The following is a 27740-nucleotide window of genomic DNA, read 5'->3' as shown; positions in this document are numbered from 1 at the left end:
ACTATGTTAATAAGAAGATTTGGTGGAGATAAAGGGCTTGATTTTTTAATTTTCACTACCACAATAGTATGATGGAGTCTTAGTGAAAGCGTTGTTAAAATTAGTATAGCTGCAGTTAACATCCATACTACGTCTTTTTTACTGCAGACTGCTATAGATGAGATTCAGGCCAAAAAGGTCATGTCATTCACATAATGAAACAGTGCCTCAGAGAAGCTGAGACAGTAGAAAACAGGTTGCAGGAGCCCTGAGAGGTGAGTTTGTCCACAGGCATGCCAGCAAATGTTTTGAACTATCTATGAACATTCCTGATAGTTATTCACCTAAGGACAATTTTGCAAAAGGTGCGAGTGGGATTTCTGCTGAGGAAAGGGGAGCAGTCCCCTGTATTTCAATGCTGGCGTTAAATTCCAGGCAGAAGTATTTTCCAGGTGTGCACAGATGTGCTGCGTACAGCTGCGTCAGGGCGTGCTGTTCCTGACACCGAGAAACAGGGAAGCGAGTGCTGTGTGGAGCTGCTGTGTTGCTATGCTAACTCCGCAGTCTTCTTCTAAAGGCTTTATTGAAAAAACAAACCAATTAAGTAATATTGGGAATCATAAAAAAGATTTAATGGTTTCAGTGACTAAGGTTCTACATTAGCATTTAGCTTTTGCTGGGGAGACAGTTGCTTTGTTTGTTTGTTTACATCTGGGAATCAAATCTTGCATGTTGTGCAAATAATTTAATCTTTATGGCTGTTACTGCTGCATATAAAGTGTTGCTGTGTTTATACCTGCTGGCTAAGTGAAGCAAGAAGGGATACATTTATGCACATTGCTCTTTACTGTATTTAATGGAAATGAAAAGTGAAGTAATAAATTAAGGAACACCACACTAGAATTCTTCTTCATTTTGGAACAAAGTATCAGTGTTTCAGGATCCTGGTTAATCACAGTCTAATGACCTGGATACACTGTAATGTTCCCCTCTCCCTTTCCCCCTGCTCTGGTGTTTTAAATGGAAATGATGTGGTTTGCTGTTGACTGGAAGGCTCAATTTTGGAAAGATTTCTTGTAATGGTGAGGGGGCTACAAAATGATTTTCAAAGCATCCCTGGACACAGGTCCTGGTACAAGAATATGGAGGGGGACGATAGACGGGGAGGGGACAGGCAGGAGCTCTGTCGTTTGAACGACTGCTGGATGTCTCACGCCCTCGCTTTAGTGTTTTCTTCCTAAAACCACTTCCAAACCCTGGAAGCTGGCATTACTCATGCAGAAACTTTTTAAAGTTTTAACTGTTTTAAACACTTTCTAAGTCAGCTTTTAAAAAGGCACATTAGCGCAAAAACAAAGGAATCACAATACTTGGCTGCGTGACTAAAAATGCTTGGAAGTTAATCAGGTATTTAAACATGTAAATTGAAGTTATAGCCTCTAATAACATTACTATCCTAAACTGTGAAGAAAATCAAAACATTTAGCCAGTTTGTTTACTAAGCATGTATGTCTGGCTCCTGCCACAAGACCCGTGGAATCTCTTTGCTCAGGGCAAAAGCGACACGGCACGTTATTAGATAATTACCTTCAATTGAAAAATAGATAGGAATTGAGCGAAGGAATCTATTATGTTTCCAGATTGGAACTGTATACAGTTTTCTGTGGTTCATACTAGTTGATGTATCAATTATGATTGCGTATTAGCCCTCTGTATTAAAAGATGACTTGACTGTATTCTCTGACCCTTGGCTTGAAGCCTGCAATATCGTGTCTGCAAGCGATGCAGCTCAGAACCGTTGCTGAAGGACACTTCAATAGTTTCTGGTTACAAAACATGACAAGCGGTGGTAAAAGCGTGTCTGACTCTGCTTAATGCCTTCAGATTCCCAGCAGGAACATCTCTTCTTTCCTTTTGGTTGTGTCTTAATTAAACCTTGACGAGACAAATCTCCCTTGGCTGCGACGCCTGATGCTGGCGTCTGATAGCGTGATGCTCCTTCCGTAGGTAGCAGAGCCAGCTGGGGCAGAGGATGATGTGGGCCACGTGAGATTAGAAGGGCAGGCAAGGTCTTGTTCTCCTCATGACTCTAGAGGGTGATCGGAGCTGAATGGCTTCTTAGGTAGACTTTTATGGCCATGAAGGTCTAACTTGAAACGCCTGATCTCTGCACCTGCTGGGGTTCAGGTCACGGTCTCTCCTGGAAAACACTTTATCATCCAAAATGCTCCTCAGTCAGACCTTTGACAAAGCCTTTGGTTTAAAGACCTGCTGGTTTCCAGCTGGGATGACATAGCATAAGTTGGGTTTTGGATCAGTCAAATATTCAGTTGCAATATATAGAGCAAAATATAGTTTGTAGCAAGAAGTGCAGCAATGATTGACTGTATGTGTGTCTTGTACTGCCGAGTGTCTGTTCTAGGAGAAACCAAAGAGTTAGGCCAAAAGCTTTAAAATTAGATGTTTCAATATTAGGTTCCTGTGTACTTCTGTATTTAGGCTGAGAGAGGCTCAAACATTGCCTCTCGGAGATGCTGATTATAGGAATCCAGCCGACTCCTCCCTGACGATCAGAGAAGCAGGTACCTAGCACTGCTAAAATTGTGTCACTTTGGTCCCTATGCTTGAATTTTTGTGCACCCAAGCTGGAAGTTGTTGGATAACAGCTTTTGTGAGAGGGGAACCAGAGGGCTTTTTTTTTTTTTTTTTTAGTAACTTCCACAATAGATAAAGGATTTAGCTCTCGGGCAATTTCTCGGGAAAGTAAAATTAGAAATTAAGACACAACACTGTCTAGAATCCCAGTATCTGTCAGAAAATCTCTCCTTGCTGTTGGTATTGCAATAGGTTATGGCTAACCAATGTTGCTAACCTGTATTAATTTCAATTTCCCCTTGCAGTAATGCGTAGAAATCCATTTGGCATGGACATTTGCTGCCGGAAAGGATCCAGAAGCCCGCTCCAGGAACTGTATAATCCCACCCAGGTGAGTGTCTTGTGGCTATGATCAAACTTCCCAGCCCAGCGTACAAGTACAGTCTCTCTGAAAGGTATTTTGGTCTGGTTTTTCTCATTTATATGCGGTAACTGCCTTCAGCTTGGAGAACTGATCCTGGGATCTGCAGAGTTTAGGCATGAAGTTCTACAGTTTGAGCTGAGGGCCTGATTTTTAAAGGTTTTCAGTTGTCTAATGATGTGGACTCCACTAAAATTTTTTCCCTAGGTACCTAAAAGCCTTAAAAGAGTACCTTTTTGATCTCCTAGCTAGAAGCTGAGGCATCGGAATTGAATCTGTTGGATCAACACAGAGTGGCAGGGTAGGGTGAGAGAATGCAACATGATATACATGAAACAAAGAGTGCGATAAGACTAAATAGTGATAATAATACATGAATATTTATTTATATGGCTTTCAGGTAGACAGCTGCCCTTCCTGTCCTAGTTCATTGCTTGTACGGAGTCTGGACAAACGCAGTAGCTCATACTCTTCCTTACACTGTGTGCTATTTAACACCTGATGGTCTTGATGGGAGCTTAGGATAATCTTATCCAGAGTTCTTCATGTGATAACCAGCGCGGGAAAGCTACCTGAAATTTGTGCTCCTCTAGATCAGTTTATTCCCTGCATGTGGGCTGAATTGGCACATTCAGGAGCAGCATTTCCTGTTGGCAGCTGAGAGGAAGTGCTGCCATTGAGAGAAAATGCCAGCTGACTATTAAACATATTTATTAAAGTTTAACAACCGCCTATTATATATTTATCCATCAATGAATACATTGAGTTTTACTAAATTGGCTATTAAGGAAAGTGACTATCCCAATAAATCTGACTTGTTAGATTTAACAAGGCAGTAAATGTTTTAAATACTATTTGATTATGAAGAGACTCACTATATAGTGTGCAAAATGAAGTCTAAGTGATTTAAAGTATTTATATGAAGAATTGACAACAACCCAAAGATATGTGATATCTGTTACGTAGTGCAGTAAAGCTCCATTTGCTGCATAGTGTTGTTTTTATGAACATAGGCTGACTTTCTAATTCAATTTGAATTCTGTGCATGGCTGGGAACATGAGTTTATCATACTAATATACTGGCCTTTATTGACCATTATGGGAGTTAGCATTGGGTAAATGGAAAGTGCACGTAAAAGCCCTGAAGAGGAACAATCCAGTGCTAAAAAGGAAAAATACTAGGATTTGTAGGTTAAATTTAAAGACTCTTTGCAGATGCTCAAGAAGTGTGGGTAAGGGAAAAGAGACTGCTTGAGACTCTCTGGGGTCTGCTGTGTGTCGGTCAAAACCTCCTTGCCCTTTAACATTGTTAGAGGCCATCCCGTAAGAAAGAAACATCCCCATCCACTGAAGGGCCGTAATCCCAGAGCCCTTGCAAGCTTGGTCAACTGAAAAGATTTCCTGAGCTTCCTGAAGCAGGGGATGCAGCTGGCAGCTCCTTCACTGCCTCTCCTTCCTTTCTGCGTGCCCTGACCAAGCAAACCGTTAGCATCCCTTTCCGGGCTTGCCTACGAGCCAGCCGGAAAAGTTGATGTTTGGGGAAGCACGCCAGTTCTTGCAGCTGATGTTGAACTAAGCAGATGATGTTTTTTATGCCGAAATGTTTCCATCAGCTCGCTGACATCCATTCTTACCAAGCTTTTAGTTTTAGTCGCTTCCTTTGTTCTTAGTTGATGTTTGTTTGCTTTTTGGATGGGGCTTTGCGTGCTGCAACCAGTCCTAGAGGGACTGGCAATGTCAGGCAAGCAAGTGCGCTCATTTTGGGAAAACAGTAACAAGAAAAGGCAGTGAGTAGAGGCTGCCATAGAAGACAACAGACTGGAGATGACCCTCTAGAATATTTCTTCAAATATGTGGGTTATCTTTCGTTTTCCATTTTTGCCCCCAAATATGTCTGTCTCGAAGGTGGCAGATTAGACACTGGTCTGTATTTTGGCAGTAGCATTCTTGTCCTCAAGAATTCACCAGTGTTTCTGAAACTGGGGGAATGGAGATCAGACCCCTAATCTTTCTCGTGAGTTTCTTGCTGAAGCAGTTACGATTGGCCATTTGTAAAGTTAAGTCAGAAGTCACTGACCTAGGTAATTGAAAAAATTGGTTAGATCTTAAAGATGACCCTTGACCATCAGAACCTTTTGGTCTTCTGGTGCGGTGATCCCATGTTTTTCTCCTGGATGCCAATGGCTGCGTGTGCCATTGCAGGAACTCTTTGGCACTCAGTTTAGCTGCCTCAGAGGAACGGTGGAGCTGATCAAGCAGATATTTGTAGTTCTAAGGAATCTGTATAATTCAAACACCAGACTTAAGCCGCTGAAAGATGCCCTGCAGCTATGGCTTTGGATTACTATAAGCTAGGTGCAGTTGTGATTTTTTTAAGGGTAGGAAACTTTAAATATTTAATGTGTCCATGTGCATGTTTTTTACATGACCTAGTATAACAGGAGAACCCACCTATGGCTCACCATCCTCTGCTATAGAGTGCACCGTACATTTCACGTGCGTCACGTTTCCTCGCGTAGGTAGCAGTGTGCAGCCGTGACTGCTGCTGCTGCCGTTCGTGGGAATGTCTCGAGGACGCCCGAGGGAGGTGGGCAAGGGAGGGGGCCCGCGGGGGGTCCCTGCTTTGAGATGGAATTAAGGGCCCATACGTCCTCGCATGGAGCGTGCTCCTGGCTGCTCCCTGTCAGGGGAGATGAGAGTTTGGCCATCGACTGAAATAGGTGCCAGATAGGGTCAATACTCTCTCTCAGATTTAAAATGCTGTAGTTTAACAGGAATAAGTTTTTTTCTACTGTGCATTCAGCATCAGGTTGCAGTGCCCTCATAAAACCAGATGGAGACAGGTTGATTTACACCAGCTGAGAATTTGACTGTGGGCATTTACTATGTTGACATATAACAGCCTCTCTGATCCTGCGCTGTTTTTTTTCCTTCTATGGAAGTTGAGTTGTTTGCAAATGCCATCATTTGTCTCTTGAATCTCTTTTTGGTTTGGTAAATGGTTGTGAAAAGAAAAGGGAAAGGAAAGGAAGAAAGAAAAGAAGAAAAGAAAAAAGAAAAAGGAAAAAGGAAAAAACCCAGAACCAGAAAGGAAGATTTGGCTTGACTAAATTCAAATGTAGCAATGATCTGGAGGTGACTGAAAGGGTGGTCTGGTGGCTTGTAGGATCTGAATGTTAGAATTGCAGTCCGATTTTCAGTGGGCTGATCATAATTGTTCATATGTTTGGTGGAGAAGGAGAGGATAAATGGGTGGAGATAGCACTGAATTAGGGCTAGAGAAAGTGTCCATGACAAAGCCCATGCGTTTTTTATGTCTTAGTTGAGAGTCTGGCCTTGTGATTGTTGTAAAAGTAGGAACAACGCTTTTGCTCTTTTGCCTGTTGTAATAGAGCAGAATGTGGGAAGTGCATTTGTCTGTGGACAAGAGATTTCTACTCTAGGGCTTTCACTGCAAGATTTTTCATGAGCACTAATATACCGTGAGGGAAAGAAAAGTCAATATAACTGAACTGGATTTACACTGAGTAAGTGGATTTCCAGGCTGTGGTCTCCACGTATATGGCAGGCGGTATGTAGCATGTCTTTGAGTCTCAATTATCTTTTTTTCCTTTCGTTTTCAGATAGAGGTTTAGTAATAAGCTGCAGAGGTTCCTGTGGCAAATTTTGAAGGCTGAAATGGACCATTTCTTTAATGGGTTTATTAGAAAGCCAATTTGGATCTGTATTAAGCAGAACTATTTTCCTTCTGCCACATAGTTGTAAATAGAAAGAGAAAGAGGATTCAATATACAGCAAGTAGCAAAGGAGGAAATCGAGATGTAACTGAACACAGATGAAGAGCCTTGCAGGAATGTGACATAAAGTTGCATCGTACCTTGAGTGGGTTTTTATTTTTTTGTATATGAAACCCCAGGAATTTAAGAATATGGGTAAACAAATATTTGCAAGACATATTCTTAGAAGGCAACATGTACAACTGTGTCTTGTAATTTGCATGACTGTGTACAGCCCCACTGCTCCAAAAATAACAGATAATTGTGGATCAGCCCACGAGCTGGAGTCACCAGAAGTTCAGAATTGGGCAACATCATACTTGAGGCTTGCATACTTTAGTGGTTAACATTGATCTGTTTGGTGCCATGAATGTGCTACTGAATTACAAGAAGTTGCAAACCAGAATAGACCAATTGTTAAAGGAATGGGAAATAATTGCATCTTTAAAGTTAGAATTCATCTTCTAGTTATCAAGATTAACATTTAATTCTCATTAAATACAGGCTGCATCATTGTTTGATCTAACTATCTAGACTGCTGAGAGAAGCACAGCAGAGATCCAGTCCTATATCCATTAGGATCCAAATCCAAGGATGAGTTTGTTTCAGTTTCTAGTTTGACATTGCCTGACTAATTCACGAGTCCCCATGACTATTTCACTAAAGGTCACACTGTTTGCCATTTGTTTCTTGTCTTTTCAAACGTGTTTCTTTTTGTCGAGGAGATGTATTTCCAGGTGGCTGCTTTTGGTGTAGCTGGAGCCAGGATGTCTAGCGATTTGCTAAACCTGGTGAGTCAGAGCTGTGGACCTTGCATTGCCTTTGTGTTATGAAATTGTATTGGACTGGTTTGGAGCAGTCATTCTGAAATGACCCATTTCTTTTATTATATCTGCTTTTTTAATCCCCTCCTTCCCACCAAGTGAAAGGAAGAAAGCGAGCTGTTGTCTTGCAGACAGTATTTATACATCCTCAGTCACCTCAGGCCACAAATGCTCCTTTTTGGGGGCTGCCGTGTGATTATCTGTGGTTTAGGCTGCCTGGATAACATCAGCAAACATCAACCTAGTTCAGCCCACATCACTCAACTTTCATCTGGGTTCGTAATTTCCTATCTTCAGTTGATTTCCACTCACTAGGATGACTCTGGGGGCAACTGTACGGGTTCCTGGACAGAGGTCACCTCTGGCAGGTCCTGGTCAGCTTTGTGGTCTGAGCTCTACATATGCATTGTCCACAGCACTTCGAATCAAAGGTTTGAACGCTTAAAACCTGATATTTCTGCCCTTGGTGATCCTGAGGCGCTGAGCACTGGGCAGTTCGTTTCTGTGCTACGGCTTCTCATTCTTAGAAACACAAGAGCCAAAGGGCAGGTCACCGAGTAGGATGAAAGGTCCAGTTCACCTGGTGTTTTGTCTCTGGCAGCAGGTGACCAGGACAGACGACAAGAAGGATAAAGAGCTCATCATACTCTGCCGGCACCCAACAACCTGTCGGTCATGAGCTTCCTGAGCCAGACATGTGTCTTCATCAGCTACATCATGCAAGAAGAGCCTGAGATGCCAGACAGTTCCTATATCAATCAAAAGGGGTGAAAAAACCATAGGTCTCCAAAGTTACTTAACAATTTCAGTAAGACTAGAAGATTACACCAGCACTATACACCAGTGCTATACACTAATTTTTCTCCTGTTTTCACAGGAGAAAATATATGTTCTGGGTGCCAGATTTCCTCCTAGGGACAGCAATACAGATATCCCGATGTGAACTTCAGAGTGTAAGAAATAGTGCAGTTTTGATAAAAAAAAAAAAAAGAGAATTTATTGATGCTTTGCAACTGAGATGAATAGTCATAAATATGTATGTCTCCTCCTTGAGGGCAAGAAGTGGCCCAAAAGTTTTACCAGTACTGAAAACATATGCTGTGCTGATCTTTGTAGGCAAATCTATGCAGATAATAACAGCGTGCAAAGTGCAACTCGTAATCACAGTATTTGGCTGATCATAGATTAAAAACTCCTTAATGGAAAAGATGCAGAATGGAGGCATAGGGAAGAAAAGTCAACGTACAATGACAAACTTTAGGTACATACTCCTGTTGATAAACAACTTTCTGTGTAATTAGCCTCGCTTGCTGCAGCAAAATGCCTGCTGATGAAAGAGGAGCTAATTGATTTACTCCGTGGATGACTTCTTATGCAAAGACATTACTTACTGTCATGCTTGGAAGTTGTAAAAGAGCAGCTGGCCTGGGATGAAATATTACATTAACCTTAGCAGAAAAATTACACTAGTGAGAATGCTTTGTTATTAATTACTGATTACAAATGATAAGAGCCTGTTTTAGATGCTGGGGAAATGACTTGGGGAGGCGAGGGTTTCAGGTACACTGTGCTTCATAGATCATTTGTTGTGACATGATGGATGCCTTTGTAAGTCAAGAGGAATTAATCAGACAAGTATGTACAGTAACTACCAGCACTCAAGGCCAGAATTATCCCCAGGACATGCTCATTCAAGTTACTGCAGTGCATTGGGATGAATTTTTGGGCACCTGTGTTTAATAAAAGACTTGTTACCTGCATGAAATGAAAAAATAGTTGTCACTTAAAATAGCTCAGCTTTCCCTGATAGAAAAAAAGCAGCAGAGACACCTCTCTTTCATTTTTCCAGTCCTTGACTCATATTTTATTATTTTGAGAGTATGTGAGTTTTAATATAAAGGCTTAAAAGTATGAGAAGAAAGATCTTGTAATACAGGAGACATGGCCAAAACCAAAAGGGTTGTGTGTGTTGGGAGGGGAAAGAGGGTAACACAGCTTTCAGAACTGGGTATCTGTATGTAATGTGTGGGATCCCTGTTGGGCAGCTGAGTGGAGAGAAGACCTGGGCTCCAGCACTCTGACCCGGTGCCGTTGAACAGCTTTTTGTGTTTAATTGTCCCCAAATCGGGCCTCTGGTGACCTGAACCATGTTGGTTCAGTCAGATGCTTGCTCTGAACTGAGTAATGTTCAAATGGGGCACCTGTCTTTCTCTGCATGGAGTTCCTTTTTTTTTCCTCTTCACTTGAAAGCTATATGCCAGAAAATACCTCAAAATGCAGGGGGATGTGGCGGTTTGGAGGATTAGGAAGCAAAGGGCAGTGGGAGAATATCAGTGTTCGCAAATAGGTGTAACGAGCACGGATTTCTGCCGCTGGCTCCTGCAGAGGCAGAGCGCATCCTTCCCGGCTGCGCTTTAACAAGTGCTCCAGCATCACTGGCTCAGTACCTGTATCCCAATATTCTCAGCGTAGACCTTGTAAACTGTAGGCTCTCTTGCTTATTTCTGGTGCAGGTAGTTTTGGGGCAGCTTTCTCCATTGTGTGAAGGGTAGCAACTCTGTTTGTTTAAACATCTGCCTTTTTTTTTTTTTTTTCTCCTGTGTTTTTTGTTATCAAGAGGTTTAAGTCTATGCAGCAGAATTGTAGCCCACTTGCAACAGGGCCAGATGATCTCTTTAAATCCAGAGAGCCCAGCTGCAACCGCTCTCTCCCTGAGGGACTGTAATGTAACCCAATAGACATAATTATGAAAATGAGAGAACACAGACATAAAACCTATCTACTGGTACTTGTAATTGTCATATATTATCTAACTGTAATACTAAGGAGGGGCAGAAGAAGTTGTTAAATTTGCTTTGTTTTCAGGAGATTAGATTCCCCAAGTCCCATTTTTACACACTTAACTGTATCTGATGTAGCACCCCAAGTCCTACAAACTGACTCGTAATATTTATTGATATTGTATGTAATATTGATATGTATTATTCATTTGTTTTTTAACTCTGTACAATATAAATTAACCTCAGTAATGTAACCAGTTGCACCTTACCAAAGCTTTCTTCAGTGAAACTGCAATAATCTGCTTGTCCGTTGTCGTGGTTTAACCCCAGCCAGCAACTCAGCCCCACGGAGCCGCTCGCTCGCTTCCCCCCTCTGGGCTGGGGGAGAGAATCAGAAGGTAAAAGTGAGAAAACCCGTGGGTTGAGAAAAAGATGGTTTAATAGGCAAAGCAAAAGCTGCGCGCATACGCAAAGCAAACCAAGGAATTCATCCACCACTTCCCACGGGCAAGCAGGTGTTCAGCCATCTCCAGGACAGCAGGGCTCCATCATCCTAACGGTGACTCGGGAAGACAAACACCATCGCTCCAAATGTCCCCCCAGTTTATATACTGGGCATGATGTAATATGGTATGGAATACATCTTTGGCTCGTTTGGGTCAGCTGTCCTTGCTGTGTCCCTTCCTTCCCACCTCCTTGTTGCACTCCCAGCCTCCGCTGGCAGGGCAGTATGAGAAGCTGAAGAGTCCTTGACTTTTTGTATAAACACTGCTCACAAACAACTAAAACATCCTTGTGTTATCAACATTATTCTCATCCTAAATTCAAAACATGGCACTATACCAGCTACTAGGAAGAAAATTAACTTTATTCCAGATGAAACCAGGACATCCGTTTATGCAGAAAGTCTCAGGAATGCGTCTCTGTAAATACCACAGACAAAGCAAGGTTAAAATACTACCCCTTGAAAGATGTGGCTGCAGAAGCCAGCGTCCTTTTGGGACTAGTGTGCTAAGGAGATTCATGGTACTGTGGGGAGGCAGCCTGTAGAGTTTTTGTACAAGCGTGTAAATCGTTAAATCAAGCACAGATTATTTAAGGGTGCTTTCCAAGTAAGTTTTCTCTTTGCTGAAGTTTGTGGGGAGGTGTAAGGTGGGTCAAGCTGGGCACCGCGGTCTCATCCGTACCGCTCGCTTGGCATGCTGGAGAAGCACGCTTCCCCTCCCGCGGCGCTGCACCGCATGGCTACGGACAGGGCTGAGCAAAAAGGTCCGCCGGAAAATACGCAGTTTGGGGATGACTGAAACTCGCTGTGAATTTGGGCTGAGTCCTTCCAGTAGTAGCAGCTGGGAGACACTTGGGTTGACTTGGGGTTAATCTCACAGGTACGCGTGGGGTAGCGATGGGCTTCGGGCGGTTCGACTGTGCATCCCACGCTTGGCAGCGGGTGCTCAAATCACGTACGCGGGTGACACAGTGCACTGAGTGTCTTCAGTCTCTCCTGTTGATGCTGCCTTGTGTTCTGAAACTAAACAGAAGAAATGAGCAGGATTTCAGGCTAACAAGCTCTTTATTAAGCCTCTTGTCACGATGAGCTGAGGCTATAATAGAGTAAGAGCCATGGTTGTTTTAAGACCCGGTGTGCTCATCTGTTGGCCTAGTAAAACAAGGAGAAAATTGTGCCTTGCTCTGTCAATCTTGTTTGTCTGACATTGTCGGACCCTCGTGACAGCAGTAATTAACAGTTCACTGAATCTAAAGCCTGAACTGGAGGGGCCCGGGCTGTCGCTGCCGATGGTCAGGGCACTCTCCCAGAACGGGAGCACCGGGAGCCAAATCCCTGCAAGCAGAGGACACGTGCCCCACGCACAGGAAACACCCTCGCTGCTGGTTGTTGGAGTTGTTCTTACGTTTGCTTGTTTAATCATCAGGCTGAAAGATTGGTTGTTCTGCTAATCATCACCTGGGCCAGCTACACTTAAACTGCTTCTATTCAGTAGTTTCAGACCTTGCTTCTTATTCATATGGAAGAGGTGTGGAAAGAAAAGGAAAAAAAGTATTTTTACAAGGTAATACCTATACAGCATTTGAACACGGCAAAACCAGCGTTTATATTGTGTATGTCTTTTTTTTCCTCTATAAAATTAACATAGCAGCAGTCATACTGGGGCCACTCAAGTAGATCTTTGTTGCTCAACTAACCTGTAGCAGTTGTATATCCTGGTGTGGATGGGGTCTTATGTTTGAACCATCCCTACATTCGTGGGGCTACGGCAAAATGGGGGGGGGTGGAATGAAAACACAATTTTATTTCCTTCACACTGAGACTATTGTGCAGTTAGTTGCATTGGGGTTGGGGGAAAGTGGCTTTGTATTCTAGGTTTTCCAGCATGCTGTAGATGTTTCTGTTCATTCATAACCTTGGGAGAAAAGTGAAACCTGGCCTCTCAAAAATTGATGGCAAACCTCCTAAGCTTTAGAGCCCAAACTTCTAGTTAAAAGATCTGGTCCAGGGGATCAGAAAGGGGCTATAATTGCAACCATTGCTTTAACTCCCTTTTCACCATTCCACACATTTTATTGCAATAGAAAATGCTGAAGAATGTAAGTTTGATGCTGAAAAGATTTCCCCCTTTTTTTTTTTTTTTCTGGTAGTGACATAATAACTATAGCCAAACCAAAGACAGTTGGCAAACTTACAGTGCACTGAAGTTTATATGTATTTCTGTGCCTGGAAAATCCAGGAAGGAGTGTTCCTTTCTTTTCGATCTTAAATCACATCTGAACAGTATTCTGAGTGTGGTTCTAGCACAGGGCTAAAAGCAAAACATTACATCCCAGCTGTAGAGGAACAGTAAAAAATCACAATATTCCTGCAGTCAGATTGCCTGGCTGCACGGCAAATTAGCAAACCTCTGTAGCTATCAAATTGATGCCCTAATATAAATCTTTTCTCCCTGTAAACGTGGGCTGTGTCTTAGATCATTTCAGACAAGCATCTGGGGATTAGTAAGAGGAAGTGAATATTAATTCAATTAGAGGGCAGAAGATGAACGTACAAGCTGGCGCAGGGAATTGACATCAGGAGCCGAAGTAACAAAGACATCTCTAGCTGGGAGAGGACAGTTTCACCTATTCAGGTCAGGCTTGGCTTCTGCCTTGCATTTATTTTACTTATGAAATGGTAGTTGAAGGAGTTGTATTTATATAGCAGTATAGTTAATGTCATATTTTGGGAACTAAGCCTTGATGTCAATAGAAGGATGGAGAGCTGGAGAGCAGATGCACAGTGGTAGCTTTCAGCTCATTTTGATACATTAAATATTCATAATAAGCTCAGCTGAAGGAGAAAAATGTTTCGTTGAACTGGTAAGGAGACGCTGAAATCGTTGGTACTTCTCCAAAGCGTAATGTCTTACTTAATGTAAATTGAATGAAGGTTCCCGTGGTGAAGGTGAGATGCAATATTAGCTTCTTCCACAATTGCTGCTTTCTTTCTGTAAGAGATTGTTGTGCCAGTGGCATCACTCTATGAACTAATAGCCAAGAATGACTATTCTGAGCAGTTTGTGTAGGCACAGCAGAGGCTTTTCCCTTCTTTTTTTCCATAGCTTTGGACTTGCAAAAGCCTGTGTATGGACTTTCTTAAGTTTAAATGCCACATATTTACAGCCTGGAAACAAATCCTTCCGCACTGCGCTTTCCAGGCATGGGCACGCTGTCACTAAGTGGGTACGTCCTGTGTCTGTAGGCTTCTCTCGCCCCCTCTACACATGCTCCCATTTGTGCATGGTTTTCTGCTAACCTGAGTCTCCATCTGAAGAACATGGGTGCTCTGCTCAGCCAGCTGCCTGATGCACGGATGCGAATCTGCAGAGACTCTTTCGCCTCTGTTTCTGCACGGTTTCTAGCCCAGGTAGGGCTTGGCCCCTGGCAAGGACTCAGGGGCTCCGGGGTAACGCTAAAAACTAACGCAACCTGCATATACAAATATGCGGTTGTGTATGTTTGGGAGTAAATTTTACGCCATCGAAAGCTTTGCATTGACGGTATGATGGTGGAGCACGATGCGCACAGCTGAGTCACGTCCAGCTCCCAAACAGCCTCGTAGGGCTCCGATACGCCGCACGCAGGTGGCTAGCTGTAGGGATGGGAGCGATTCCGCTGCTTTCTCTGCAGCTGTTTTTATCATCTTTATTTCATGTAAACTTGGGTTAATAAACTGTTGCTGAATTTGCAGGGGGGTAGGGTTGTCTCCTTGCCCAGACCTACTTCTCTGTTCTTGCCATTCCTCCTCCCCATTTCCTCGCACCCTGAGGTCTCCTTCTCAGCCTGATGTCTTCAGTTCTGCTCAGTTTCCTTCTCCCATTCCTACCTTTTATCTTACAAAAACGGGAATATTTTTACATGAGTTACTGTACAGGTTTATGGTCACGGCTTTATCAGAAAGTAGTGGAGCCAGGCAGTGAGAGAACGAGGGTGAACAGTTGATGGCAAAGTGGTTAGAGAGGAGTGACTTGTCCCTCTGAAAATTGCACTTTCATTTATTTGTTTGTTTTTAGTCAACTAGTGCAAAAACAAACCAGGCAAAAGAAAAGATTTTTGTCTGTGTGCTGGTAAAGGGAGCTCAGTGTCTTCTTTTGAGCTTATAAAAAGCAATATTGCTTTTAATGGGAACGTAGGAAAATTCTTTTGTGTCAAGAAAGTAATGGCAGGCCACGTCTTGTGTTTATTAAAAATGGAGGGAGCTAGAAAACAGGCAACGCAAGATCTGTGGTTTCACCTCCAACAACCTCTGAAGAAGTCATGCGACCCTGAGATGTAAATGCATCAAAGGGCTTTGTTTTCAAAGAGATGTAACAGATCACTCCATGCATCCTGCTTAAGATCCCTGAATGACACAGCTGCTGATACGTAGCAGATGGATCGGTGGAGTTTTCAAACGTCACCTTCATGCCTTGCACAGAGTATCATGTCCTGGTCCTCTTTGACAGACCCACTTCCATTTTCACTCGGGCTGTTAACTGAGTTACTGTATAAAATATTGACGCTGAAGGAAGAAAACTGCCTTTTTACCCAAGTGTAAATGATCTTGAAACAAAATACATGGGATAAAAATGATTTCTTAGGCAGGTTTAATGAATAATTGATTCCTGCTTCTCATGACATTATCAGTGTAATTAAATCGGTGGCTAAAGAAGTAAGATAGAAGGTATCATCTGCTAAGACACCGAACCTCTCTGTCTGACCATTGGCAAAGTACTGCCATCTGTTATTAAGGGCTGTCCTGCAGTCGTGCAGGTTCAAGATCTGTCTTGTAACTAGCAAGTCAGTGTTGTGTAAGTACCAACATGATAAAAATCCATGTATTCAGTTGGTTATCTGCATCCAAAAATAACCTAAATAAGCTTCCTTCCTTCCCTGCCAAACCTGCTCCTGTCTTTGGAAGCCGTACATTGAAAAGATTCTCACTTTGTGCAGATTGGCTTTGCCCAGCGTATGTGGGTGTTGGTGCGCGTTTCCAGTGGATCTGTCACAGAGCTACTGGTGGTCACTAACTTGGGTCACTCACCAAGCCCAAGAAAATGGTTGCTGTTGTGATTCCTTTTGCTCCATTAAGAAGTATGTTGAAAAATCAAAGAGCCTTGAGGAATAGGGGATAGGAAAGCAGTCCGGATGCAACTGGCCTTGGCCAGCATGTGTATGTTTAGAAAACATATGGGACTGTTTTTTCTTCACATGGGTTCTGTGTTGGAGAAATGGGGCACAGAGCGTAATTGCAGAGGCCAAGCAAAGATAAAACTAAAGGGGAGACCTCACCCTGCAGCTGCAGGCACTGTTAGTAAACCATTCATTTAGAAATCAGAGTTAAAAATTTATTACAATTAACAGCTACCGTTGCTTTATTCTGCAAAACTAATTCCGAGAAGCAGCTTCTGACTTTCCTCTAAGCAGCATCTCCTGGACACCGCGAGGGTCTCTTGGAATAACGCGCTCCCTTGTGCGTCCTTGCTGTTGCACGCATCAGCCTCGGATCCCTCGTACAGTGAAGTGCTAGAGTACATTTGTCGTGGTTTAACAGGACAACATTTCACTGCAAAGCTACAAGTCCACATGGAATAGGAAGTCTAAATACTGTACTGCTTGGTAAGTCAGTGCGTAGGCGATGAAATGGTCTGATGTCTTTTAAAAGTCAGCGGAGGTCTTGCCGAGGTTGGAGCAGCCCCTTGTATCGCACATAAGAGGAGTCTCATCCAGCGGCTACTGAAGTCAGCAGAAAGACTCCCCCGTTGCTTACTTTGCTCTGGGGTCAGTCCCTTAGTTGCACAGACTTAGGGAAATGCTCCATTCACGTTGTTAGCAGCTCTGATTTTATTATAAATACTACATTGAGCAACTGGTCCCAGAGAACTAATGTCTGTTCAGTGGTACTCAACCATGCATACTGTAGTCTGTGTCTCTAAGTGTAGGAACATTAGTGCTTTCGTTGAGTCACCATAATGATAATACAGTAATCATCACCACATCAAAGTCGCAGCAGCAGTAGCCTGGCAAGGTGCAGTTCTTGCATCCTGCTGGGCTGCGGGTATGTTCAGCCGATGCCATTGTCTGAGCTGGTTTGCACAATGAGCACACCCTACATCTTAATACTGGTTTTGCCATGAGTATTTTTTGTCATCGGATCGTTATGTCTCTGATTCCACACTTGTAAAATGAGTTATGCCTGTTTATCTATTTCTCAGGGGCATATTGGTGGTATAATTATTGTCTGCACAGTGTTTTGATTGTAGAAAATGACAAATATAATTACCGGTTACAAGTTAAATTGTGCACCTACCAAAACTATGCAGCTGCCATGAGATGTATCTCTTAAATTCCTCACTTACTTGGTGGCAAGCCAAGTATTTGCTCCTAACTATAATTAATCTAAATCAAAATGTACCCATTTGATTTTCTGACATATAACATTGTCACTGCAGCATCCACCAATATATACCAAGACTGAAACGTTCATCTAAATGACATCAGGGAGAGCCAGTGTTTGTGTGGAGGCCTTTATAGACCAAGGGCAAACTGGTTTCTCATGCACAAATATGAACACGCATGTGTGCGTACCCCAGCTGCAGCTGAAATCTATGAATTAGGGATGTGCTCAGTCCTGCCAACAGATTTTGCACCAGTCTTGAAAAGTGAGGCTTTTGTATGCCCAGTGCTTTATTATGCATACATAATACGTATTAGTAAACCTGAATTTTGATTCCACAAGATGAATTTGTATGACTGGGTACGGTTGGCTTTCTGTACTCCAGCTGCCGAGCTTTGAGCTGAAACAAGTAATTCTCAATGGGAAGAGTAATTATTTCAGCTCAGAATTAAGTGGCTAATCATTAGGAATTCAATTGGCATGAAGTGCACAACATTAATCATGATACACTAATGTGTCGTCGACGTGGATGTAGTGTGTACTCCACTGAAATTCTCTAATTAATACAGGTGGGTTTTATTGGAAAGGGTTAATGTGTGCTCTGTTGTTAAGCAGGCTATGGGAGTGTCAGACCCCGAGACCCAAGGGGTTTTAAAGAGACTGCCCTGCTGTTCAGAGCACACTTCAGTGAGCGCTGAAACCCTTAGAAAGGTACCTTTTTTCCTGAAGTCTGATACTAAAGATGTAGCTTGAACAAAGTAGCGTGCACGCCCTGCGCGTCCCTTATGCCGTGACAAGGGAGTCCCAGCTCGCACCAGCAGCGCCGCTGGGTTGCGCTGAGCTGCGACATCTCGAGCAGGGGACGGAGATGCTCGTGCTTGAGGTAGATCTGGTCCACTGGGGGGGTCGGACGTTGCCACCTGCCTGACGACTTCCACCAGCACCCTCGGACCCCAGAGGCACGGTCTTGCTACCACCTATGTTACCCTGAAATATGTTTGATCTCTGTTCTGAAACTACTGAAAGCATGATACTATAACGTAATGAATGATGATGGAATATTAAACTGAATAGCACCTGGCTTATTTAGAATAACTTCAGAAAAAAATGTTGCTATTTCCCTGTATTGCAGAAAATTCCCTACTTGCTGACCAGCAGTTACTGCATGTCTCTGAAACAAAATTATTCATTGTATTCATTTGCTTTGCAGCAATGCAAACTCCCGTGTTGAGAATTAAAAACAGTCTCCTATGTTTAACGCCTGAGGGCACAAATATAACCTGTTTAAATATCATTTTTCAATTATCCTTTGAATCATCTGCCTTACAACTCTTCCCAGACTCCGTAAAATACCCTTCTGACTACCTATCAAAAAAATAGTACATCTGTTCTTTCAGTTCATTTCCCTAAGCTGTAATCAAGCACTGTCTGTGTAATAAAAATGAGAAGAAATGTCTGGCTGGAACAGCATTCTTCGCTTTTATTATTGAAAAATGAATTAATGTTCCCTTATCAAATATAGCCATTTAAAAAATCATTCCATTTCCTTCCATCTTCAGGTTTTGGGTTTTTAAAAAAAATGCACAGAGCGCCATTCTTTCCTGATCGTAAAGGCCAGGCTTGAGTCGTTTCTTATGCTATAATTTCATGAAACCTAAAAATGTATTATGGTAAATAGCCTGTTGACCTCTCTTTTGTTTAAACATAGCTGAAAGATTATAGACCCTTACTATATCTGGTCTAAGTTGCCATTTACATTAAAGCAGCGTAGCACAGGCTGTTAGTGGAAGTTATATTTAGGCCTAAATTATATTTAGCCCTGTGTGTCTTAGGTTGAAGCCTATTTCCAGCCTGACTTCGGCAATTAGAAAAGCGAGTGATTCATTCAGGTTTCTGGTCGTTAAATCTCGGGGACAGGCACTCAAGCATTTTGAAAGTGCTTCCTTTTCTGTCTCCGCTCAGAGGAAAAGAAACGGAGGGAGCACTTCAACTGCTCAACTTGGAGGCTTTTTTTTTTTTTCCGTTCGCTGTAGAGGTTTTATGAAGTTCCTCGAACTGGCAAAGGAGTGCAGACCAGGTGTCCTGGTCTGCCAAATCCAAGCAGCGTCATTCTGCATCCACTCTTTGCTCACTGTCCGCTGCCATAAGGGTTACACCGGGTTTGGGGCAGCGGAGGGTTGGCCTGAAACAGCCACGGCCGGCTGCCTTCTTGCGGGTCCTCGCAAGGCAGCAGCAATATCTAGGCAGGTATCGGAGTGAGATTTGCTTTGGGGCAGATTCCAGCCACGTCTTTCCAGGTGGGATCTATCCAGCTGCGGGAAGCGGCACTCGGTGGTCCGGCTCTCGAAAGGACGAAGAGAAACGGTGCCCACCCAACTTCCCCAGCAGCAGAGCGCGGGCTCCCCGGTGCTCTCTGAGCTGATGCTCGGGAGCTGCTGGCGCGCGGCACCGAAAGGAGCTGAACGGACCAGGTGGACCAGAGGGTCTCCTTCGGGGGTGGGCAAGCACCATTAAAAAGCTGGCTGTAATGCCTGAGGTCTGTTTAGCTCAGGAAGAGGGGAAAAAATGTATTGGTTTTAAGAACTGTAATTAGAGATAGTAGTTTGGTGGTTGGTTTTCCCAAAAGACTGAGATGCTGTGGATTTGTGGGATTCCCAAGTGTCTAGGATGTAGGCACTCTGAAAATCTCACTCAGGGACTCTAGAAGGCAGTTAAATCACACATTAACGTTAGTCTCGGTGGACACCCCGCAATGTCAAAAGTTAGACCTGGGGTTTAGAGCGATCAGCACTTTCCAGGGTGGAAAAGGCGCGTAAGCAGCAGAACTGTTGCGTGCTAGCGAGCGAGATGCTCCGTCAGATCAATGCACTTGGCTCCTGCTCCGTCACAGCGTATATACTTTCAATAAAGTGGAGACAATTGTATGTGCGTATTCAAGGCAGTAGTCGTCTTTGTGCAGGATTTGGCTCTAGTAATTATCAGCACTTGGCTGTTCTTACAAGTGCTGAAATCCTGAGGAAAACGCAAGGTCCATTAAGACTCGCTGCTTCCCCAGGCATACAGATAGCACCCAATGTGCAAGCGTTAGGATTTCCAAGCTGTTTTTTTTAATCTCGAAGCACCACACGTGTACTTATTTTAATGTGTCTGTTAAAAAAATCACAGAAAAAGACAACAGTCGTGGGAAAAATAATATTGTGGGGAAATTAATAAGTTTTTTGGACCACAAGCTTCTGGTAAAATTTAAAGTCCATGATTATTCAATAGCTAAGGAAAATAAAGCCATGGCAGGAAAAAAAAAAATCCTGCTGATATGCCCTTTTAGAACAGAGCTAACATCAATAATTCTTGCTTTGTGCATTAAGTTTTAATGTGTAGACAGGCACTCTGTGCATAGCAGGGTGTCTGTGGAGTCATCAGTGAGAGCTAATAAATGCCTGTCATATGAAGAATACATTATAGAGAGAGCCAAGTTAAGTGAATCATTTAGTTACCATTAGTCATTTTTCATTAACATTTTTAACTGTAGTATTATCCACTATGCATTAGGTAGGATAGAGGGGATAATGCCTGTGACGTGCTTTATCCTGAAAACAAAGGTTTCTTCCAAAATGTGTGCTGGTGGTGGGGATCAGGATGAATGTTTCAGCTGTGATCTCACCAATGTCCTTTCTTTTTTTATTTAAGACTATAGAAACCCAGATGGGAAAGGAAATAATTTCATCACATGGCTTGGCATTAATCAGCACCCACCATTTACATTAATGGCAATTGAATAGTAATAACTGTGCTGGAAATGGAATATCCATAAGCATGTTTAATACTGGATATTAAAAATAGCATCTAGAAAGGAATTTCCACAATACCAAATGCGTTGTTCCAAGCCGGTGTGTCCCATTTTGGTGTATGCATCTGTTGCTGCGATCCTGTTCAGCAGTAACCATTGAAGCACAACCAAACTGGGACCAGTGGGGATGGAGGTGGGAGAGCACCAGGGAACTGGCCGTGACCCTGCATGCAGGTCCCTCTCCTGACACATCGCTCGCTTCAGGGCTGGATGGAGCTGGGTTCCTGATGGTCTATCAGCATGAACGAGTTACAAGAATAAATATGTTTGATCTTACTTACTCTCATAAATTTTCCCCCAGGATAATGTGCCTCTGCCAGCTTACACTTTTTCCTTTTAATCTGTTATTTTTCATCACTTTCTGTTCTAAACTCGCAGATTCTGAATTATATATCCCAAAATAATGGCATGGTTGGGCATACTTGTGAAGATGTATCCTTCCCAAGATGCTGAGCAGTTAACAGGTAGAGTAAGAGGTACACCCTTCGTTTGTATGATATAAAGGCTTGTCAGCCTGGATTTAGGATTACTCTCAACTTTGCATCGTTCTTGACTTACATCAATACTGTTCCACTTGTAAAACGACTCTCCAGTAACCACAGAGGCTCCAAGGAGAGAGGGAAGAAATTAAAAGAAAATTTCAGAAACTCTTACAAATGACTTTACACAGTTTTTTCTCAACTGTAACAAAATTGGAAATAAGGTTTGATGGTTCAGTATCTCTGAAAGCTAGAAAGGAACATTGTAATTCTCTCTGGAAAAATGAGACATTGCCTTTTAAAGCATCAAAAGCTTCCGTCTCTGCTTTTGATGAGTTGTGAAATATCAGCTCCAAAACATGTAATTGTCTTGGAACTAAAATTTGCACATATTCCAACTCAGGCTAATATTATCCAATAGGAAATGAATTCACGCTGTAGGAGGAAATATATACATTTTTTTTCTTTGTGAAGGAAATTACCCTTGCTACAATTATCTATGTAAACTGTCCCCAAATTATTTTATTATATATGTTCCAAAAGTAATTTATGCATATGTAGGGACATGAATTTTTTATTTTCTGAAGGATGCTGAATGTCAGATGTGGATTTAACCACAAATTAAATACGTTACAGCTTCCGCTGCTGTTCTCCGGGGACAGTCACCCGGGCAAAAAGAACAGTATCCAGCCATCAGTTCCCTGCAACATTTTCTGGGACTGCCAAGTAATGCTGTGCCTTGAGGATCAGAACGTGTGTCCGTGGTGAGTGGGACTGCAATCACAATGTTTGTTTCCATGCACCACTAAACGACTCCTGAATTTTAACATTATATCTGGTGCAGAAATAACCTTTGTACTGGGATGTCGTATGAGCACTGTGGCCCTGTGGTGCAGAGCCATGATTAGGACGTGGTTGTAAGTCTTTGGGGGAAATAAATTTAAGGGATGCTATCAAGCTGGAGACAATTTGCATACCAGATGAATCTCAGGAAAAGTGATTGGGGCACATAAATATTCTACCTTTCTGGGCTGTGTCTGTATGCTGATTATCTAGCACCAATAGCTTCTTTAATGAGTAGAAATATTTCACTGTTTCACATTCTCCAGGGCTTAATTTTTGTAAGTGAACTGCTGATTCAGTTCTACCTCACAAAATAACTCAGTTTGGCAATAATTCAAGGCTAAAAATGTGAGCTGTAACTGCCTGCTATTTATCAAACAAGCAATTACACGGAACAGTGCATCATTCCATCGAACAATGTTTAAATTCTTCTAATTGTGTTTTACAAAGTAACGTCTCCTGGTTTTGCTTTTGTTACTCAGCAGCTCCCAGTACTCCGGCTGTAGGCAGCCCAGGACTCATCAGAAACTCCCGGCAGCCCACTGCCGTGGCTCTTCGCGATCGCGTTTTCTCCGTGCCAGTGCAGGTTTTGAAGGGTCAGGGTTGGTGAAGAAATGCTAATGTGTTGTTGTTGTTGCTGCTGAGCTCATTGATCCTGTAGCTAGATTGAATCATCCGGCTGGGTCTTGATCTGCTGTTCCCTTTCCCTCGCTCAGCAGCCACTTGGCACCACGTGTTTTACCAGAGTATTGCTAGCACAAGGTCCCTTGTATATCGTGTTTGTACATCGTCTATATATCGTCTGTGCTTCTTCAGATCTTGCAGAGAGCTTCAGGGATTTACGCTAGAGCTTAGATTTTGACCTTAAGGCTTGGACGGGTGGCTTTGTCCTCAAACACCACTTTAGCATCTCTGCGCCTTAAATTTGAAGGCCAGCATATCTCTTCATTCAGCCCCGTCTTTTGGTGGTGCTGATGTTATTCACTGTATTCACGTAGCCAACCCTGCCCTCCTCTTGGCTCCGATAAGGTAAGCGGGCCGTTGAGTTCATCGGTGTTCGGATGGGATCGTCGGGCTGTGGAGGTGGCGAGAGGAGCCTGTGCTTCCCTCGTGCGCTCCGTTCTGAAGCCGTGGTCCCAGGACAGAAGTGGAGGTGGATTGCTGTAAATAGTGCTCCAGGCGGCCAGCACCGTGGAGAATTTGAAAGCATAACTCTGGCATAAAATAGCTGCTGTATAGAATTAAATACGCAGGTCGTGTGCTCTCAGCTGATACTGGGAAGGGCTTCTCGAGCTTCTCCTTCTGAAGCTCGGTTCGGGCTCTGAAAATTGGACACATTCTTATCTCCTCTTTTTCTCCCCTCCCTTGCCATGTAATGAGAAACAAATGTTCAGCAGCCCAAGTAACACCCACAGGGAGGCTGGTGCGGGCACCGTAGTTTCCAGTTTAGCCTCTCTTTCTCAGAGGATGAGTGCAAAAACTTTGCTGAACTCCTTGCCTTTGGTGGGGTGGTAATTGTCGGAGTCTGAAATACTCTCATTGTTTGATGGTGGAAAAGGAGAAATAGGATGTAAGCTGGGCTTTTTTTTATCAGGACTGATTCTGGAGGGTTGAAAGCAGTAAAATCCTGGAGAAATTTGGGTGGCGAGGCTTGGGCTTTATTTTTAATCACCATTGTGTATAAATAAGCAGGTTTGTGGAGTAGCATGGTGCTATTTTTGCATTAGTGCTTTTCAGAGCTAACGCGTGTTTTGAAGGAGGGAAATTCTCCTCGTTTTTAGCTTCTGTAAATGCCTCAAGATGGTTTCCTGATTTCAGTGGGTATACAGTGATCACCATTAAAAAATTGAACATTTACTACTAATTTAAGGCTAAACCTGGATTTCCCTGAATTTGGCATATATAATGCTTCTGTCAGTTGAGACACTGTGATCTGATAAATAATGATCTCTGTAGATAGCTATATAAATTAGTATCTAAGCTCATGTGGAAAACATGTCCTTCATAGATAATTCTTTATCTTTTGATAAAAGCCTTGAAAAACACTGGCAGAATTCCATTTCTCGTGCTCAGTTATTTTTCCCCAGTATTGCAGACATCCTAGCGAACCCGAAATTGAAGTCCTAAAAATTATATTATGCTGTCAACCCTTGTCACAAAAGTACAATGGTTGTTTTATCATTGGCAGCTGCTACTGTAAGTAATGACTTCCAAGCTATACGCCTAAATTTGAGCAGTGTGCAGTAAGTCCTATATCCTAAATCAGTTTAAAATGGAACAGAGATAAGATTCCTGCCTGTTAACACGAGACTAGAAAGGGATTAATAAAACCTAAAAAAAGAAGTCCATTATGGTCGCTGCAGCCATAAATAAGCTTTATAGTTATGTCTCACCACCAAATGTCAAGGAACCTCTGGTACTGCAATGTAGTAATTTTCAGTCTTGTTCCTTCACATTATAGAGATGGAATTGGATTTGCCAGGTGTTGTTTCTGCTCTCTGTTTCCTGAACTCTCTTTTGACCCTTTTTTTGGATGAGTTGACTGCTTGTGAGACACCTGGCAATTACTGCTCTTTAAAGAGCCTCCGCTCTTATGAACAGGTTAGGAGCCTTGGTGACATGCCATGAGCTGATTAGGTGCATGCACTAAATATTGTGATAGAAGAGAAGCTCAAGTGAAAACCAACAGAGAAACCCCTGCTGCCTTCTAGCAACACAGAGCACATTTTAACACATTCTTCAATACATGAAAAGGCTGGACTCATCACCAGGGTGCTGTTCACCTGTGAAGCTCTTCATGCTGTTTTGAGTGAGGCTCTTGGTCAGTGTTTTAAGGATTTTTATTGCACCCTTCATCGTAATTTCTGGGCTCTGCTGCCTTCTGTGTTCCCCTGGCTTCATGCGCTGCTGGATGCTGAGACCTTCATTCAGCTGCGTTCTTAGGCAAGTGCCAAACTTCAAGAGTGAACTTGAATAAATTGCCAAATTGAGGCTTGTATGGGGAATGCTGTATTACTAAATCTCCGTCCTTTTTACATAAGATATTAGCTGCAGTTGCCGTCTGCCAATCTGACTGTGTGGGTGAATACTGAAGAGGCAGTGATCAGGGAAACTGAACTACGTGGTTGTTCTTCCTGTGCTTTCTTCATTATTCATAAATTCACAGTTAGTGTCTCTGTAGTTAATAATTCTCTATACTTCTGTACAGCCTTCAATCAGAGGATCTCTAGTACTGTGTGAACATAAATGAATTAGCATCCTCTCACCTTGCTGTAGGCACTTTTGATCCTGGTGCAATGTCTTGCCCAGTGTGCAAGTGTGCTCTGTGCTGGCCTTGGAGCACTCAGCTTTTATTTTTTAAGGTCATAAAAGCAGCCATGAAACCTTAAAATCAAACTTATGAGCTAGAGTACAATTTAGAGTTGTTTCTTACTACTTTATGGGCCCATTTAGAATCAAATCCAAAGGAATATATATATATATATATATATATTTATGTATTTTACAAACCTAAGATTCAAAGAGGGGAATAGCAGAAAAAATTATTAACTCTCAAGTTTTAAATAATTGCAAAACCGAAAAAGGAAATTTGAGTTAAATCTTTAATGTCCGCCCCCTCTCTCTCTCCCACTCAATGTCTAAATTACACCAGTTTAAGTCCTCTTTGGGCTGCGTGGCCCAGCAGAGGATATCAGAGATGATTTATTAGAAGAGATACTCACTTTGATTGTAGGATGCTGTTTGAGACTAGTACGGACTCTACCTGTTGTTGTCCCTTGCTTCTCCCCCATCCAGCCGGCAGAAGGGATTATGTGAGTGCTTGCTAATCTGCTGCAGGCATCGTTAGCTGGGGTTTCGATTAATGTGCTGATGAAGTTAGGAGGGGAATGCCTTCTCACCTTGCCTGAAATGGCTTAGAGAGACCAACCCACCAGAGCTGCTGGAGCTTCTGGCTGGTGCAGATGGGAGCAAATGAAGGGTGCTGTTTGCTGTGTCTGTGCTCTGGAAGTAAAAACTTTTTGTTCTGTATAATACACAATGCATTTACCAACCAAACTTGGTTTTCAGGGTTAGATTCACAACACTGGCAGAAAGAGAATTACTGGTGGGTTTCTCTTACCTGATAGCTTGGTGGATGTAGCTAACGTCTCTCAATGTGAAGGACGTAGTATCAGGTCTGTGACTTAGGACGCTAGTTTTTGGAGTCAAGGCAGCTTAGATCTTCTTTTCACTAGAGTGGATGTTAATTATTTGTACAAAATTATATTGACCACAGAGAGCAGGCTACAACCATATTGCCTGATAGCTAAGCAGTAAGAGTGAGTGGGAGAGAGACAGTACCATGGATTATCCCACATATTGCTCTCTGCCCTTTGGAGTGAAATGGCAACCTTCATTTTCTTGACTGCTTTGAATTTCTCACACAGGACCCAAATTGTTCCAACTTTGTGTTGGGGAAAAAAAAAAGACATCTGGTTCGGTTGAAAACTTCACATTTTGCACTGGGCAGTAATTTCTACAGATGCGTTTCAACAACTCTGGGTGTTTGTTATTAATGTAGAGTTATATATAAAGCAAAGGGTGTTTGTAATAAATATAGCAGAAAAGTTTTGGTCTAAGAGATTGAAATGAATGAAGTATTACTTAAGAGAGAATGAACAAATTAGGCCAACTCAGTATCCTTAAATTCATGGAAACGTTCGTTCTGGATTTGCCTCCGGTCTCCTGATTCAATCAGTATCCCAGCAGCCATCCTAATGAAGTTATGTCTTATCTAATAAGCTTTCTAGGCTTATTAGGCAACGCCTAAGTTTTAAGATAAGATTTGCAACTAAGAAGAAGAAAACTCTAACGATCAGAAATCTCTCCAACAAAGTAAGTTTTCTATAGTGCAGAGCAGACTCACAGTTGGCAGGATTTGAAGCAGTCACAGTATTAAACACTGAAAATTGTAGTTTGCAAAGAAGGATCAGTTTAGTCATTGATAGAGAGGAGCTACGGTGACAGTTTTGGCTGTCTGTACAAAGGTTTAATTTCCAGCTTTGGAGGACTTTCACTTCTCCCTCGTGTTTGATTTTCTTCATCAGCCTTTGCCTGGTGCCCTTTAGCGGGATTGTTTAAACGCTGCTCTAACATGAACCTACACATGCCTTCATCAAGTAAGGTGTTTCTGGTGTCATCTTCATTGAGATCTATCCCCGTTTGCCTGATCTTGATTGCACTCAGCTCGCAGGTGATGTGTTGCGTGATTCATTAAATGCCTGATACATG

The 27740-nt window shown here is 42.6% G+C and overlaps 1 protein-coding gene across 3 annotated transcripts in view; it reads left to right on the top strand.

The window, feature by feature from the left end:
- The window catches only part of CHST11 (carbohydrate sulfotransferase 11), a 174376-nt gene that overhangs the window by 72076 nt on the left and 74560 nt on the right, over positions 1 to 27740 (top strand). For all 3 annotated transcript variants that reach the window (XM_075050953.1, XM_075050952.1, XM_075050954.1), the window contains one exon: positions 2880 to 2965. In XM_075050953.1, coding sequence (XP_074907054.1) covers positions 2880 to 2965 — 86 coding nt within the window. The remainder of the gene's footprint in view (positions 1 to 2879; positions 2966 to 27740) is intronic.

This window comes from Buteo buteo, chromosome 19, assembly GCF_964188355.1.
Source record: "Buteo buteo chromosome 19, bButBut1.hap1.1, whole genome shotgun sequence".
In the NCBI taxonomy this organism is placed as follows: Eukaryota; Metazoa; Chordata; class Aves; order Accipitriformes; family Accipitridae; genus Buteo; species Buteo buteo.
Note: the sequence above shows the minus strand (reverse complement) of the source record. Positions and strands in the feature narration are given on the sequence as shown.